The sequence below is a fragment of the Rana temporaria genome, chromosome 5, assembly GCF_905171775.1.
Source record: "Rana temporaria chromosome 5, aRanTem1.1, whole genome shotgun sequence".
Classification (NCBI taxonomy): Eukaryota; Metazoa; Chordata; class Amphibia; order Anura; family Ranidae; genus Rana; species Rana temporaria.
In genome coordinates this window covers 428,345,713-428,360,943 of record NC_053493.1, presented here as the reverse complement: position 1 = coordinate 428,360,943, position 15,231 = coordinate 428,345,713, and the positions used below count along the sequence as shown (strand labels likewise).

The following is a 15,231-nucleotide window of genomic DNA, read 5'->3' as shown; positions in this document are numbered from 1 at the left end:
TAATCATCAACCAGGGGAGTTGCTAAATGTTGTCCCTTCATTACATGGAACCAAATTGCTACACTTAGAGGCGCCTCTCTTCTCTTTTATACTCGGTTGTGATTCTGCTCTTATATCAAGACATCGCTTGTATATCAAGTCAAAATTTATAAAAAAAAATATTGCTTGTCTTGCAAAACGCTCTTAATCCAAGTTACTCTCAAACCAAGTTACTCTCAATCCAAGTTACTCTCAATCCAAGTTACTCTCAATCCAAGTTACTCTCAATCCAAGGTTTTACTGTACTTTGGATTCCTCATCCCGTTATTGCCACGTAGTGTTGGGTGGTTTGTTATTTCTTGTCGTCTAGAAGAGATTTCTAGAACCTTCATCTTCTGGTACCAGAGAGATGAATGTGCCGCCCTTGTCATAGGTGACTTCCTGGGCGCCCCTCTTTTATGAGAAGACCTTGAAATCTCTTATTTCTCTTCCTTTCATGGACGGACACAGCAGCATCTTGACCTTAGGGTATTATCCTCCTTCTAGGAGATTGACTAGACAGAAAAAACAGCATGTTAAGTGTTAAACACTCCACACAGTACAGCACCTCCCAGGGGGCGGTTCCCCGGGTACATCCCCCACACTCTGCATCTGCAGCCTCAGTTTTTTTCTGCCTAGCACAGGAGAATGACAGGGCTCCTCTGGGCCCATGTGCTCTGGGGATTTTTTTGAATTTTTTTGTTTTTTCTTTTGCTTTTTCCTGCATTTTTGGATCCTGAGATCTACAATCAACTGCCGACTGGGTGACAGGCTGGATCCTCGATCCTTGTAGTCCCCTCAGTTCGGCCATCGAGCGTGTGCCGGCCTTTTAGCTACGAGCTGGGCTGTCCACGACATACCCCGTTGCTCCAGGGGTGGCCGGTGAGCTATATGCTCCAGGGCGCACATATGACAAGGCTCTATGTCTGTGTCACAGTGTGCCGGGCCGACAGCCATGCTGTAACCGCGCGGACATTGGTTCTGTCTGGGATGCCTTCAGCCGGTCGTCGCAGGACGGGTAAGTAGCAGTCCCCTTGCTCTGGCAGGGTGGTGTGGCTGGGAAATCCTGGGGAAGTTGATAGGGGGTGTGCCCTGCTTTCCTCTCTCCCTTCCTCCCCTCCTTCCCTACGCTCTGGGTGACTGGGTCCGCTGGGGGCTGTGTGGCGGGTCTGCTCTCCGGGGTGGGGGGTGCTGTTGCTGCCATGTGTGTGGGGGGGGGCTGCCTGGGGGTCCCAGGTGTTCGCTGCTGTGTGTGGGTGTTTTTTGTGTACACTCGCAGCCGCCATTTTGGCGGTGCCTGTCGATTTTATTCCGTGTCGGCGGCCATTTTCCTGTAACCTGCTTGCTCTGTTTACAGAGCGGCGTGTCGGTGGCCATTTTGGGAGGTGTGTTTTGCCTCTAGTGGCTGGAAAATTGTCACAAACGGGCAGACGGCAGCTGTACAGGCCTGGTCGGGGGATGGTGAGTCCTCTGAGGGGTCCCCTGTTTCTCTGCTGTGGCCGGGAGGGTGGCCTGTGGGTCTTGCCTTGTATCCCTAGGGTGGATCAACATGGCGTCGGAACTAGACGCATCTCCCCCCTAGACATGCCTGAATTGGCCAGTAACCCAATCCCCTCCAGTAACGAGACCAAGCTCCATTGTGAGGGTAAAACACGAACTCCTTTACTGTGGGCTACCCGCCCGTATTTATGCAGGTCTCCCACCTGGTGGACACTCCCCTAGGGGACCAGATGGGAGACTGAAATAACAGACATTAAAATCTATAACTTTATAACTGCCGAACATTTTATATTCATATAACGTATCCCCAGATAGCCTGGAACTGAGGGCATATTATTGGGGAATAGCGCCCAGATCCCATCCGCATAGTCCGATCGCCTCGTGGTCGACATACGAATGGGCGACTTCATGTAAAACGGCAAAGCAGACGAACACAATATGTCCAGTATACGGATGGGTCCGTCACATGGCTCCCTCCTTGTGGAACACTCCGGCAGACCCGGCTTGACCCTTTGGCGGGTCAACTTGGGGATGACCGGACGGAGAAGGCGTAGAGACGTCTGTTTGCCGAGATAATCCATCCGCATTCCCATTCTGCTTACCGGGTCGGTAGCTGATGGTGAAATTGTAAGGCTGTAGTGCCAGACTCCACCTCAGCAGTCTGCCATTGTCTCCTGAGACCCGGTTAAGCCAAACTAGGGGGTTGTAATGAGGGAAAATTCTTGTCCGTATAAATAAGGACTCAATTTCTTTAGTGCCCAGACCAGGGCTAAACACTCCTTCTCCACTGCCGCATAACTCACTTCCCTGGGTAGTAGTTTTGTGCTGAGATACGCGACAGGGTGCTCCCCTCCATCTTCCCCGACCTGGCTTAGCACAGCTCCCAGTCCATACATGGAAGCATCGGTATGGACGAGAAAATGTTTGTTAGGCACTGGGGCAGCCAGGACAGGGGCATTCACTAGAGCTTGCTTCAGGGCCCGAAACGCGGCTTCACAAGCTGGCGACCACAGGACCTGCTTAGGTAAGTTTTTCTTAGTCAGGTCCGTCAAGGGCTTGGCCACCGTACTGTAGTCGGGGACAAAACGTCGGTAATACCCTGCCGTCCCCAGGAAGGCTAGCACTTGGGTCTTGGTGATAGGTGTGGGCCAGTTAGCTACCGCCTCGACCTTAGCTGGCTCTGGTCGCTGGGTCCCACATCCTACCCTGTGACCCAAGTACTGCACTTCTGCCATGCCTAAATGGCACTTATCTGGCTTCAAGGTCAGGCCGGCGGCCCGAATCTTGTCCAGCACCACCCCCACGTGGACTAAATGGTCTTCCCAAGTCTCGCTGTAGACATCCAGGTACGCACACGCGAAGTCCTGGAAGCCATCGAGGAGTCTATCCACCATACGCTGAAAGGTAGCCGGAGCATTCTTCATTCCAAATGGCATAACCTTAAACTGGAATAGGCCAAATGGGGTGACGAAGGCCGACTTAGGGATAGCATCCTCGGCCAGGGGGATCTGCCAATAACCCTTGCACAGGTCAATGGTGGTCAGGTAGCGCCCCCTGGCAATGCGGTCTAATAATTCGTCTACCCGGGGCATCGGGTACGCGTCAGTGGTGGTCCGTTCGTTGAGCCGCCTGTAATCTACGCAGAACCGGGTGGTCCCATCTTTCTTAGGCACCAGGACTACAGGCGAGGCCCAAGGGCTGTCTGACGGCTCGATAACCCCCAGCCGAGTCATCTCCTGTATCTCCGTCCGCATTTCCTCTCGGACTGCTTCAGGGATACGGTATGGGGGTTGTCGTAGGGGGTTCTGTCCGGGCGTCTCGACTTTGTGCATAGCTAGTGTGGTGTACCCGGGTTCTTGGGAGAACGTCGCCTGCTTCTCCCACAGAAGCTGTCTTGCCTGTACCTTCTTTGCTGGGTTTAACCGGTCTCCTAGTTGCACAAGGCTTGTAAGGTCCGTCTGGGGATTCCTTGTGCAGGGCACATTGCCGCTCAAAATCGGCAAGGTACCCATCGATCTCTCCTTCTGTCTCACTGAAGGCTTTAAATGCTGCAAACGGCACCTTCTTTCTTTCCCCCGTGTCTGCTGTGACTGGGGCTGCTGCAGTGCCGCTTTGGCGTAGCAGGTTGGCCTCCACAGCGGCTTGGACTTGGGCGATAATTTCCGCAGATGGGTTGGGACCATAATGGGCCAGCCTAATTCTTACCGCCCGGTCAAATCTCTCTTCTTCGGGGGTTCTGTCGTCTGGGCTGAGTCCATTGGTTCCCTCTACTGCTGGTACTCCATCCATTTCCAGCAATAATGTGATAATGTCCCCCTTTTTGAGGTTACTGGCCTGTCCGCCTCTTTGCTCTAATAAATCCTTTAAGGTAGCTCTTCTCAGGTTTTGGTATTGCAATTCCATTTGGTCCTGGTTGTAGTGGTTTCTTTGGGCGCTGAGGTTCATCCCACCGCTTGCCACCAGTTGTTGCGGTACCTCTCTCTACATACACCGTCCTTAGTGGCCAGTAACCCAATCCCCTCCAGTAACGAGACCAAGCTCCATTATGAGGGTAAAACACGAACTCCTTTACTGTGGGCTACCCGCCCGTATTTATGCAGGTCTCCCACCTGGTGGACACTCCCCTAGGGGACCAGATGGGAGACTGAAATAACAGACATTAAAATCTATAACTTTATAACTGCCGAACATTTTATATTCATATAACGTATCCCCAGATAGCCTGGAACTGAGGGCATATTATTGGGGAATAGCGCCCAGATCCCATCCGCATAGTCCGATCGCCTCGTGGTCGACATACGAATGGGCGACTTCATGTAAAACGGCAAAGCAGACGAACACAATATGTCCAGTATACGGATGGGTCCGTCACAAACCCTTAATGCCCCTGTACCTGCGGTCTCTGTGGATGCTATGATGGCGGTCCTGGAGGCGTTTGTTGCCAGGGTGGAAGCGGCACGCGGTCAAAGGGGGGGTAGAAAGCGCCCCCTCCCCCTGCCTTCTTCTGGGGATGCCTCTGACACGGAATCGGGTCCAGCTTCTGCATCCGGCCCTGGTTCCGTGGTGTCAGAAGATGCAGGCCTAGTCCACACAGACAGTGAGGATGACTCTGCTTCAGGGTCAGCGCATGATAGGGCACTAGTGGGAGCTCTTATCACTGCGGTGCGGGATACTCAGAAAATTGAGGATTCGGCAGAGACATCAGAGGTGTCGGTCCCTTTTGGGTTCCGCAAGCCGGCCCGCACTGAGAAAGTGTTTCCTTGTGTTCCTTATCTGGAAAAATTTTTGTACAAGGAATGGGATCGGCCGCAGAAAGTTTCTTCTGTTCCGAAATGCTTTGCGGTCCGTTATCCTTTTGAGGAGGACTTCCTGAAAAAGTGGACCTCTCCTCCGTCAGTGGCCCCCCTGTGTCCAGACTGAACAAGGCGACCACGTTGCCTGTGGAAGGGGCTCCCGCTTTCAAGGACCCCGCAGATAGGAGAGCTGAGGCTGTGGCCCGCTCCATGTTCACAGTGGTGGGGTCGGCGGTGAGACCAGTCTTGGCCGGGGCTCTGGTGTCAGACACTTACTGAACGGGCAAAGTTGTTGCTTCAGGAGTTGGAGGAGCATCAGGCTCCTCCGGACTGTGTGGCGCTGGCCGACCAGTTGGTGCAGGGCCTAAAGTTTGTCTGTGAGTCGGCCCTGGATACGCTTCCCTTGCTCTCCAGGGCTTCGGCCTACACGGTGGTGTTGCGTCGCCTTGTCTGGCTGAAGTGTTGGTCTGCGGACCAGTCTGCTAAGAAGGCCTTGGTGGACTTACCCTTTAAGGGTGAAAGGCTTTTTGGGGCGTCTCTGGATGACCCCATAAAAGATGCCACGGGAGGTAAGAGCACTCTGCTCCCACAATCTGGTAAGGGTAAGGAGCCTCGCCGTAGGCAGGGGCCCTCCTTTACCGCCCCCAAGCATTTTTTTTGTCCGTCCGGTGCTGCAGGTAAACGTTTCCAGGCCGCTAAGACGCCCGCTGAAGGGCAGAAGCGCCCCTGGTTCCGCAAGCCCAACAAGCCTGCGGAAAAATCTGCTTCCGCATGAAGGTCTGCCCCCGCCTGTATCTCGGGTGGGGGGCCGGCTTCATGATTTCGCGGCTCGGTGGAGGTCTCTTCTTTGCGACCGGTGGGTTTGCGAAGTAGTTTCCTCGGGGTACAAGATCGATTTTCTCTCTTGCCCACCGAACAGATTTTTTTCCTTCCAGCCTCCAGCTTCCTCCGGAACGTCGGGAGGCCATGTGGGGCTGTTCAGGATCTGCTGGTCAGGGGGGTGATCGTGCCGGTCCCTTTACTGGAACGGTTTCAGGGGTTTTATTCCAATCTGTTTGTGGTCCCCAAGAAGGAAGGGGTCCGTCCAGTCCTGGATCTCAAGGCCCTCAACTGTTTTGTCAAAGTGCAAAAGTTCAGGATGGAGTCGGTTCGCTCTGTAGTGGCGGCACTCCATCAGGAGGATTTTCTGGTGTCCTTGGATATCAAGGACGCGTACCTGCATATCCCCATATGCGCAAGGCACCAGAGATTTCTGCGCTTTGCGGTCGGGGAGGACCACTTTCAATTTCTGGCCCTCCCTTTCGGCCTGGCCTCGGCACCACGGGTTTTCACCAAGGTGCTCGCTCCGATTCTAGCCCTGCTGAGGCAGCGCGGGATCTCTATTGTAGGATACCTGGACAACCTTCTCCTGAGAGCTTCTTCAAGCTCAGAGTTAGAGGACGACGTGTCTATCACCTGTCAAACCCTCCAAGAATTTGGTTGGCTATTGAATACCCAGAAATCGGTACTGGTACCGTCTCAGCGTCTGTTATACCTGGGGTTGGTCCTGGATTCCTCGGAGGCGAGAGTTTTTCTTCCCACAGAGAAACTACAGACACTGCAGTCGGCAGTGCAGCGGTTGGCGACCCAGAAGTGGTCGTCGCCTGGCTTTTGCATGCGAGTTCTGGGTCTGATGGGGGTGTCCTCCTTCGAGGCGGTTCCGTATGCTCAATTCCACACTCGAGTGTTACAGAAAGAGATTATGTTGCGTTGGGACAAGCTCCCTTCGTCTCTGTATTGCCAAATCCGGGTGAGTCGCCTGGTCAGGTCCTCCCTAGTGTGGTGGCTGACATCTCCGGTACTTCGGGCCGGGAAGTCGTTCCTCCCGTGTCATTAAACGGTGGTCACGACGGACGCCAGTCTCACCGGCTGGGGGGGTGTCTGGGGTGTTCAGTCAGCCCAGGGACGCTGGACTCGGGAGGAGTCCTGCCTGCCAATCAATGTCCTGGAACTCCGGGCGATCAGGCTGTGCCTGATCGCCCGGAGAGAGGCCGGCCCCCAGGGGCCATAATAAACAGTAAAGCATTACATCCACAACAATACAACTGATAACATCACAAAACAGGTACTCCACTAGTGCAGGCACAGCCAGGACAGGAAACAGGGGTCCTTAGGTGACATACGGGGAGATATTACCCTGCCAAATCTGCAATAGACCCAACCCTGTCCCCCACCTGGCGCGGAGCGCCCGGGAAATCTGCCCCAGAAATTGGTGCCCCAGAGCCCTGCGGGCCCAGGCCCCCCATCTCATTTTCCTGTATACCGTAAGAAAGGAAGAAGAGACAAGAAAGTAGACAGTAAAGTAGGACGAAGAAGAAAGTATAAGGTAGTGCCCAGTCCAAGGGGGCACTCGAAAGGGGGGTGAGAAAGAGGGGAGGGGGGGGACCAAGAGAGGCAGGCATGCCCGAACATGGACGCACAAGGACACCCACAGTAACCACCCGGGGCGTAGGGGACAGAAGCTCACACTGCCAGGGTTGTTCCCCTGAGGTTCTGTCCCTCATCGGAATATTTAAAAATGTTCCAGAGTTGCCACGTCTTGGAGTAGGCCTTCTGCCTTTGTTGACTTGAGAGGATCAAGTCCTCCATTCTGCTGACGTCATCCACTCTTCGAAGCCACTGGGCAACAGTCGGGGGGTTCCAGTTAAGAGGGATGCAGGCTCTGGCCGCATCCAGGAGGTGTCTCACCACCGACCTTTTGTATACAGGGGCCGCTGTATCTGTAGCATGCAATAAGAAGAAGGCCGGGTTGTCTGGTACTTTTTTACACTGCTTGGGGGACGTCCCTAAGGTCAATGCTGCTGTGTCCGTCCATGAACGGAAGAGAAAATAGGATTTTTGTACTCACCGTAAAATCCATTTCTCTGAGTTCATGGACGGACACAGCACCCACCCCTCTTTTGTTTGTACTGCTTGTTTACAAACTGAGGCTGCAGATGCAGAGAGAGGGATGTACCCGAGGGATCCGCCCCCTGGGAGGTGCTGTACTGTGTGGAGTGTTTAACACTTAACATGCTGTTTTTTCTGCCTAGTCAATCTGCTAACAGGAGGATAATACCCTAAGGTCAAGATGCTGCTGTGTCCGTCTATGAACTCAGAGAAATGGATTCTACGGTGAGTACAAAAGTCCTACCCCCCCCCCCCCCCCAGATTCGGGAGTTGGTCCCGGAGTCTCAGGCTTACATGGACCATGAAATCTCTTATTCCCCCCCCCCCCCAGATTCGGGAGTTGGTCCCGGAGTCTCAGGCTTACATGGACCATGAAATCTCTTATTCCCCCCCCCAGATTCGGGAGTTGGTCCCGGAGTCTCAGGCTTACATGGACCATGAAATCTCTTATTCCCCCCCCCAGATTCGGGAGTTGGTCCCGGAGTCTCAGGCTTACATGGACCATGAAATCTCTTATTCCCCCCCCCAGATTCGGGAGTTGGTCCCGGAGTCTCAGGCTTACATGGACCATGAAATCTCTTATTCCCCCCCCCCCCCCCAGATTCGGGAGTTGGTCCCGGAGTCTCAGGCTTACATGGACCATGAAATCTCTTATTCCCCCCCCCCCCCCAGATTCGGGAGTTGGTCCCGGAGTCTCAGGCTTACATGGACCATGAAATCTCTTATTCCCCCCCCCCCCAGATTCGGGAGTTGGTCCCGGAGTCTCAGGCTTACATGGACCATGAAATCTCTTATTCCCCCCCAGATTCAGGAGTTGGTCCCGGAGTCTCAGGCTTACATGGACCATGAAATCTCTTATTTCCCCCCCCCCCCCCCCCCAGATTCGGGAGTTGGTCCCGGAGTCTCAGGCTTACATGGACCATGAAATCTCTTATTCCCCCCCCCCCCAGATTCGGGAGTTGGTCCCGGAGTCTCAGGCTTACATGGACCATGAAATCTCTTATTCCCCCCCCCCAGATTCGGGAGTTGGTCCCGGAGTCTCAGGCTTACATGGACCATGAAATCTCTTATCCCCCCCCCCCCCCAGATTCGGGAGTTGGTCCCGGAGTCTCAGGCTTACATGGACCATGAAATCTCTTATCCCCCCCCAGATTCGGGAGTTGGTCCCGGAGTCTCAGGCTTACATGGACCATGAAATCTCTTATTCCCCCCCAGATTCAGGAGTTGGTCCCGGAGTCTCAGGCTTACATGGACCATGAAATCTCTTATTTCCCCCCCCCCCCCCCCCCCCAGATTCGGGAGTTGGTCCCGGAGTCTCAGGCTTACATGGACCATGAAATCTCTTATTCCCCCCCCCCCAGATTCGGGAGTTGGTCCCGGAGTCTCAGGCTTACATGGACCATGAAATCTCTTATTCCCCCCCCCCAGATTCGGGAGTTGGTCCCGGAGTCTCAGGCTTACATGGACCATGAAATCTCTTATCCCCCCCCCCCCCCAGATTCGGGAGTTGGTCCCGGAGTCTCAGGCTTACATGGACCATGAAATCTCTTATCCCCCCCCAGATTCGGGAGTTGGTCCCGGAGTCTCAGGCTTACATGGACCTTTTGGCATTTGAGAGGAAATTGGACCAAACCATAATGAGGAAACGCGTTGATATCCAGGAAGCCCTGAAGAGACCAATGAAGGTCAGAGGACCGCTGACGGTAGATATACAATAACGGGGAATACTCGGGGGTTGTACAATGGAGGGGGAGGGGGTGTACAGAGAGTACATGGAGTGTCTGATGAGACGATCGGATCTTTTCTCTCACAGCAAAAACGCAAACTACGACTTTACATTTCAAATACGTTCAATCCCGCCAAGCCGGACGCGGACGATTCGGATGGAAGCATTGCCTCATGGGAGTTACGTGTCGAAGGAAAATTGCTGGATGACGTAAGTGATATTTGTAACGGCTACCCAAGTAGTGAGAGGGTATCAGCCGTTGGAGAAGTCCTTTTCCCTGGCAAGTTGCGATATGCAAGTAAAGCCGGTATATCCCATCCACGAGATCCAGAGAGAGAGTCAGGTTCAGCTGTAAAAATAGCAGAATAATAATCCCATCGAATGCCCTTTCAAGAACGAGACGGGGCTACGTTTTGAAGGGTAAAGTAGACTGATTTAATGGTACATTCACCTGGTTTATATCTGTTACAAGCTGTTACAGGAACAATGAAACTCTCCGCCCCCTCCTCACACAGGGGGGGAGGGGCTTCAATACAGATACTTTTAAATAATGACATCCCCTTGAGCTACATTTAACATGACCTGACCAGACACCTTCCTTTATCAGTAGAATTCAATTAACCTTTAGAATAATACACACTCACAGATAATCCCATCAGCATCTAGCCATTTCGGCACCACAAGGCTTGACAAGTTCTTCTGAACATAATTGATATGCTAATTCAATACACCTGACATGAGACTGCTAACTTGTAGTACAATCAGGGCTGGTGCAAGGATTTTTGACACCCTAGGCGAAACCTAATTTTGCCGCCCCCTTGGCTCCACCCCTAATCCCACACCCTTTGACCTGCCCATGTATACCCCACCTTTCTAATGAAGTGCCCATCAAACGCAGCCTCACCAGAGCCCATCAAACGCAGCCTCACCAGAGCCCATCAAACGCAGCCTCACCAGAGCCCATCAAACACAGCCTCACCAGAGCCCATCAATGAATGTTTGCTTGCTTCCATTAATTCTGGAGTCAGGACACAGCCCTCCACCAGGCGCTGCGCCTCTGACACGATCTGTGAACGGAGAGGCGGCTGCCTGATGATGCTGAGACTTCGTTGCTTTCTGCAAAGGGAAGAGAGTAGAAACACCAGTGGCCGGGTGCCCTAGGCTGCCTAGTGGTAGCATCGGCCCTGTGCTCACCTGTACCCATTAAATACAGCCTCACCCAATGCCCATCAATGCTGCTTCACCAGTGCCAATTAATTAACCCTCATGTACCCATCAAATGCTATCTCACCTGTGCCCATTATATACAGCCTCACCCAGCGCCCATCAATGTCGCTTCACCAGTGCCCATCAAATGCCATCTCACCTGTGCACATCAAATATAGCCTCACCTGTGCCCATCAAATACAGCCTCACCTGTGCCCATCAATGCTGCTTCACCAGTGCTCATCAATGCCGCTTCACCAATGCCAATCAATGTAGCCTCACCTGTGCCCATGAAATGCTATCTTACCTGTGCCCATTAAATACAGCCTCACCCAGTGCCCATCAATGCAGTCTCACATGTGCCCATCAAATGTCCTCTCACATGTGCCCATCAATGCTGCTTCACCACTGCTAATTAACCCCTTCCCGACCGCCGCATGTAAATGTACGTCCACAGTATGGCACGTACAGGCACATTGGCGTACATGTACGTCCTTGCCTTCTAGTGGGTGGGGGGTCCGATCGGGACCCCCCCCGGTACATGCGGCGGTCGGGTTCCCTCGGGGAGCGATCCGGGACGACGGCGCGGCTATTCGTTTCTAGCCGCTCCGTCGCGATTGGTCCCCGGAGCTGAAGAACTGGGAGAGCCGTATGTAAACACAGCTTCCCCGTGCTTCACTATGGCGGCGCATCGATTGAGTGATCCCCTTTATAAGGGAGACTCGATCGATGATGTCAGTCCTACAGCCACACCCCCCTACAGTTGTAAACACACACTAGGTGAACCCTAACCCCCTACAGCGCCCCCTGTGGTTAACTCCCAAACTGCAACTGTCATTTTCACAGTAATCAGTGCAATTTAAATGCATTTTTTGCTGTGAAAATGACAATGGTCCCAAAAATGTGTCAAAATTGTCCGAAGTGTCCGCCGTAATGTCGCAGTCACGAAAAAAATCGCTGATCGCCGCCATTAGTAGTAAAAAAATTTTTTTTTACTACTACTACTGCAATAAAACGATCCCCTATTTTGTAAACGCTATAAATTTTGTGCAAACCAATCGATAAACGCTTATTGCGATCTTGTTTACCAATAATAGGTAGAAGAATACGTATCGGCCTAAACTGAGGGAAAAATGTTTTTTTATATGTTTTTGGGGGATATTTATTATAGAAAAAAGTAAAAAATATTGAATTTTTTTCAAAATTGTCGCTCTATTTTTGTTTATAGCGCAAAAAATAAAAACCGCAGAGGTGATCAAATACCACCAAAAGAAAGCTCTATTTGTGGGGAAAAAAGGACGCCAATTTTGTTTGGGAGCCACGTCGCACGACCGCGCAATTGTCTGTTAAAGCGACGCAGTCCCGAACTGTAAAAACACCTTGGGTCTTTAGGCAGCATATTGGTCCGGGGCTTAAGTGGTTAATGCACCCTGGGGGGGGGGGACAGTCAATATACATACACTGATACACGCCATGTAATTGTCTAATACAATCTCATTAGCTCAGAGAGAGAAAGCACGTTTTTACTCACCACAGCAGCTCAGAAAACTTCTGACAAGGTGAACTGCTGCATCTATCGGTGCCCAGAGAGCTGCCGCCACGCTATATCCCACGCTGTATCCCACGCTGTATCCCACGCTGTATCCCACGCTATATCCCACGCTGTATCCCACGCTGTATCCCACGCTATATCCCACGCTATATCCCACGCTGTATCCCACGCTATATCCCACGCTGTATCCCACGCTATATCCCACGCTGTATCCCACGCTGTATCCCACGCTGTATCCCACGCTGTATCCCACGCTGTATCCCACGCTGTATCCCACGCTGTATCCCACGCTATATCCCACGCTGTATCCCACGCTGTATCCCACGCTATATCCCACGCTGTATCCCACGCTGTATCCCACGCTATATCCCACGCTGTATCCCACGCTATATCCCACGCTATATCCCACGCTGTATCCCACGCTGTATCCCACGCTGTATCCCACGCTGTATCCCACGCTATATCCCACGCTATATCCCACCCTATATCCCACGCTGTATCCCACGCTGTATCCCACGCTATATCCCACGCTGTATCCCACCCTATATCCCACGCTGTATCCCACGCTATATCCCACGCTATATCCCACGCTATATCCCACGCTATATCCCACCCTATATCCCACGCTATATCCCACGCTGTATCCCACGCTATATCCCACCCTATATCCCACGCTGTATCCCACGCTATATCCCACCCTATATCCCACGCTATATCCCACGCTATATCCCACGCTGTATCCCACGCTGTATCCCACGCTGTATCCCACGCTGTATCCCACGCTATATCCCACGCTATATCCCACGCTGTATCCCACGCTATATCCCACGCTATATCCCACGCTGTATCCCACGCTGTATCCCACGCTGTATCCCACGCTATATCCCACGCTATATCCCACGCTATATCCCACCCTATATCCCACGCTGTATCCCACCCTATATCCCACGCTGTATCCCACGCTATATCCCACGCTATATCCCACGCTATATCCCACGCTATATCCCACGCTATATCCCACCCTATATCCCACGCTATATCCCACCCTGTATCCCACGCTGTATCCCACGCTATATCCCACCCTATATCCCACGCTATATCCCACGCTGTATCCCACGCTGTATCCCACGCTGTATCCCACCCTATATCCCACGCTGTATCCCACGCTATATCCCACCCTATATCCCACGCTATATCCCACGCTATATCCCACGCTGTATCCCACGCTGTATCCCACGCTGTATCCCACGCTGTATCCCACGCTGTATCCCACGCTGTATCCCACGCTGTATCCCACCCTATATCCCACCCTATATCCCACGCTATATCCCACGATGCATGCACTACTCAGTGCTAGTGACATGGCCTGGAGGGGACATGGAGGACACAAGACACTACAGCAGAGGGAGAGTGGCCTTGGTGCTGGACATCAGGTCAGACGGGGAGGGGGGCATGCTGAGCTGCTGCCTGAACACATCTCAGAACGGGTTGCTGGACACACATCGGAGCGCGCCCTTGGGGGGGGGGTTGCTGGACACATGACGACATCAGGGCAGAGGGGGCGGGGGGTACACATCAGAGCGGAGGGCTGAGTGGTTGCTGGACACATGACATCAGAGCGGAGGGCGGGGGGGGGGGACACATCAGAGCGGAGGGCTGAGTGGTTGCTGGACACATGACATCAGGGCAGAGAGGGGGGGGGGGACACATCAGAGCGGAGGGCTGAGTGGTTGCTGGACACATGACATCAGGGCAGAGAGGGGGGGGGGGGGGGTACACATCAGAGCGGGGGGGGGGGTACACATCAGAGCGGAGGGGGGGGTACACATCAGAGCGGAGGGCGGAGTGGTTGCTGGACACATGACATCAGGGCAGAGAGGGGGGGGGTACACATCAGGGCGGGGGGGGGGGGACACATCAGAGCGGAGGGCTGAGTGGTTGCTGGACACATGACATCAGGGCAGAGAGGGGGGGGGGACACATCAGAGCGGAGGGCTGAGTGGTTGCTGGACACATGACATCAGGGCAGAGAGGGGGGGGGGGGGTACACATCAGAGCGGGGGGGGGGGTACACATCAGAGCGGAGGGGGGGGTACACATCAGAGCGGAGGGCGGAGTGGTTGCTGGACACATGACATCAGGGCAGAGAGGGGGGGGGTACACATCAGAGCGGAGGGCTGAGTGGTTGCTGGACACATGACATCAGGGCAGAGAGGGGGGGGGGTACACATCAGAGCGGAGGGGGGGGTACACATCAGAGCGGAGGGGGGGGTACACATCAGAGCGGAGGGCGGAGTGGTTGCTGGACACATGACATCAGGGCAGAGAGGGGGGGGGTACACATCAGAGCGGAGGGCGGAGTGGTTGCTGGACACATGACATCAGAGCGGAGAGGGGGGGGGGTACACATCAGAGCGGAGGGCGGGGGGGGGGGGACACATCAGAGCGGAGGGCGGAGTGGTTACTGGACACATGACATCAGGGCAGAGAGGGGGGGGGTACACATCAGAGCGGAGGGCTGAGTGGTTGCTGGACACATGACATCAGGGCAGAGAAGGGGGGGGGACACATCAGAGCGGAGGGCGGGGGGGGGACACATCAGAGCGGAGGGCGGAGTGGTTGCTGGACACATGACATCAGGGCAGAGAGGGGGGGGGTACACATCAGAGCGGAGGGCTGAGTGGTTGCTGGACACATGACATCAGGGCAGAGAAGGGGGGGGGGACACATCAGAGCGGAGGGCGGAGTGGTTGCTGGACACATGACATCAGGGCAGAGAGGGGGGGGGGACACATCAGAGCGGAGGGCTGAGTGGTTGCTGGACACATGACATCAGGGCAGAGAAGGGGGGGGGACACATCAGAGCGGAGGGCGGGGGGGGGGACACATCAGAGCGGAGGGCGGAGTGGTTGCTGGACACATGACATCAGGGCAGAGAGGGGGGGGGTACACATCAGAGCGGAGGGCGGAGTGGTTGCTGGACACATGACATCAGGGCAGAGAGGGGG

At 54.0% G+C, this 15,231-nt stretch overlaps 1 protein-coding gene across 5 annotated transcripts in view; it reads left to right on the top strand.

The window, feature by feature from the left end:
• SMARCD3 (SWI/SNF related, matrix associated, actin dependent regulator of chromatin, subfamily d, member 3) overlaps nt 1-15,231 on the top strand; it is a 105,644-nt gene that overhangs the window by 63,432 nt on the left and 26,981 nt on the right. For 4 of the 5 annotated variants that reach the window (XR_005749594.1, XM_040355455.1, XM_040355456.1 and 1 more), the window contains exons 4-5: nt 9,302-9,442; nt 9,553-9,675. Coding sequence is in view for 4 of the 5 variants with exons in the window: in XM_040355455.1 (XP_040211389.1) it covers nt 9,302-9,442; nt 9,553-9,675 (264 nt within the window). In the remaining variant the exon portion in view is untranslated. The remainder of the gene's footprint in view (nt 1-9,301; nt 9,443-9,552; nt 9,676-15,231) is intronic. The other variant, XM_040355453.1, reaches the window with a different exon arrangement.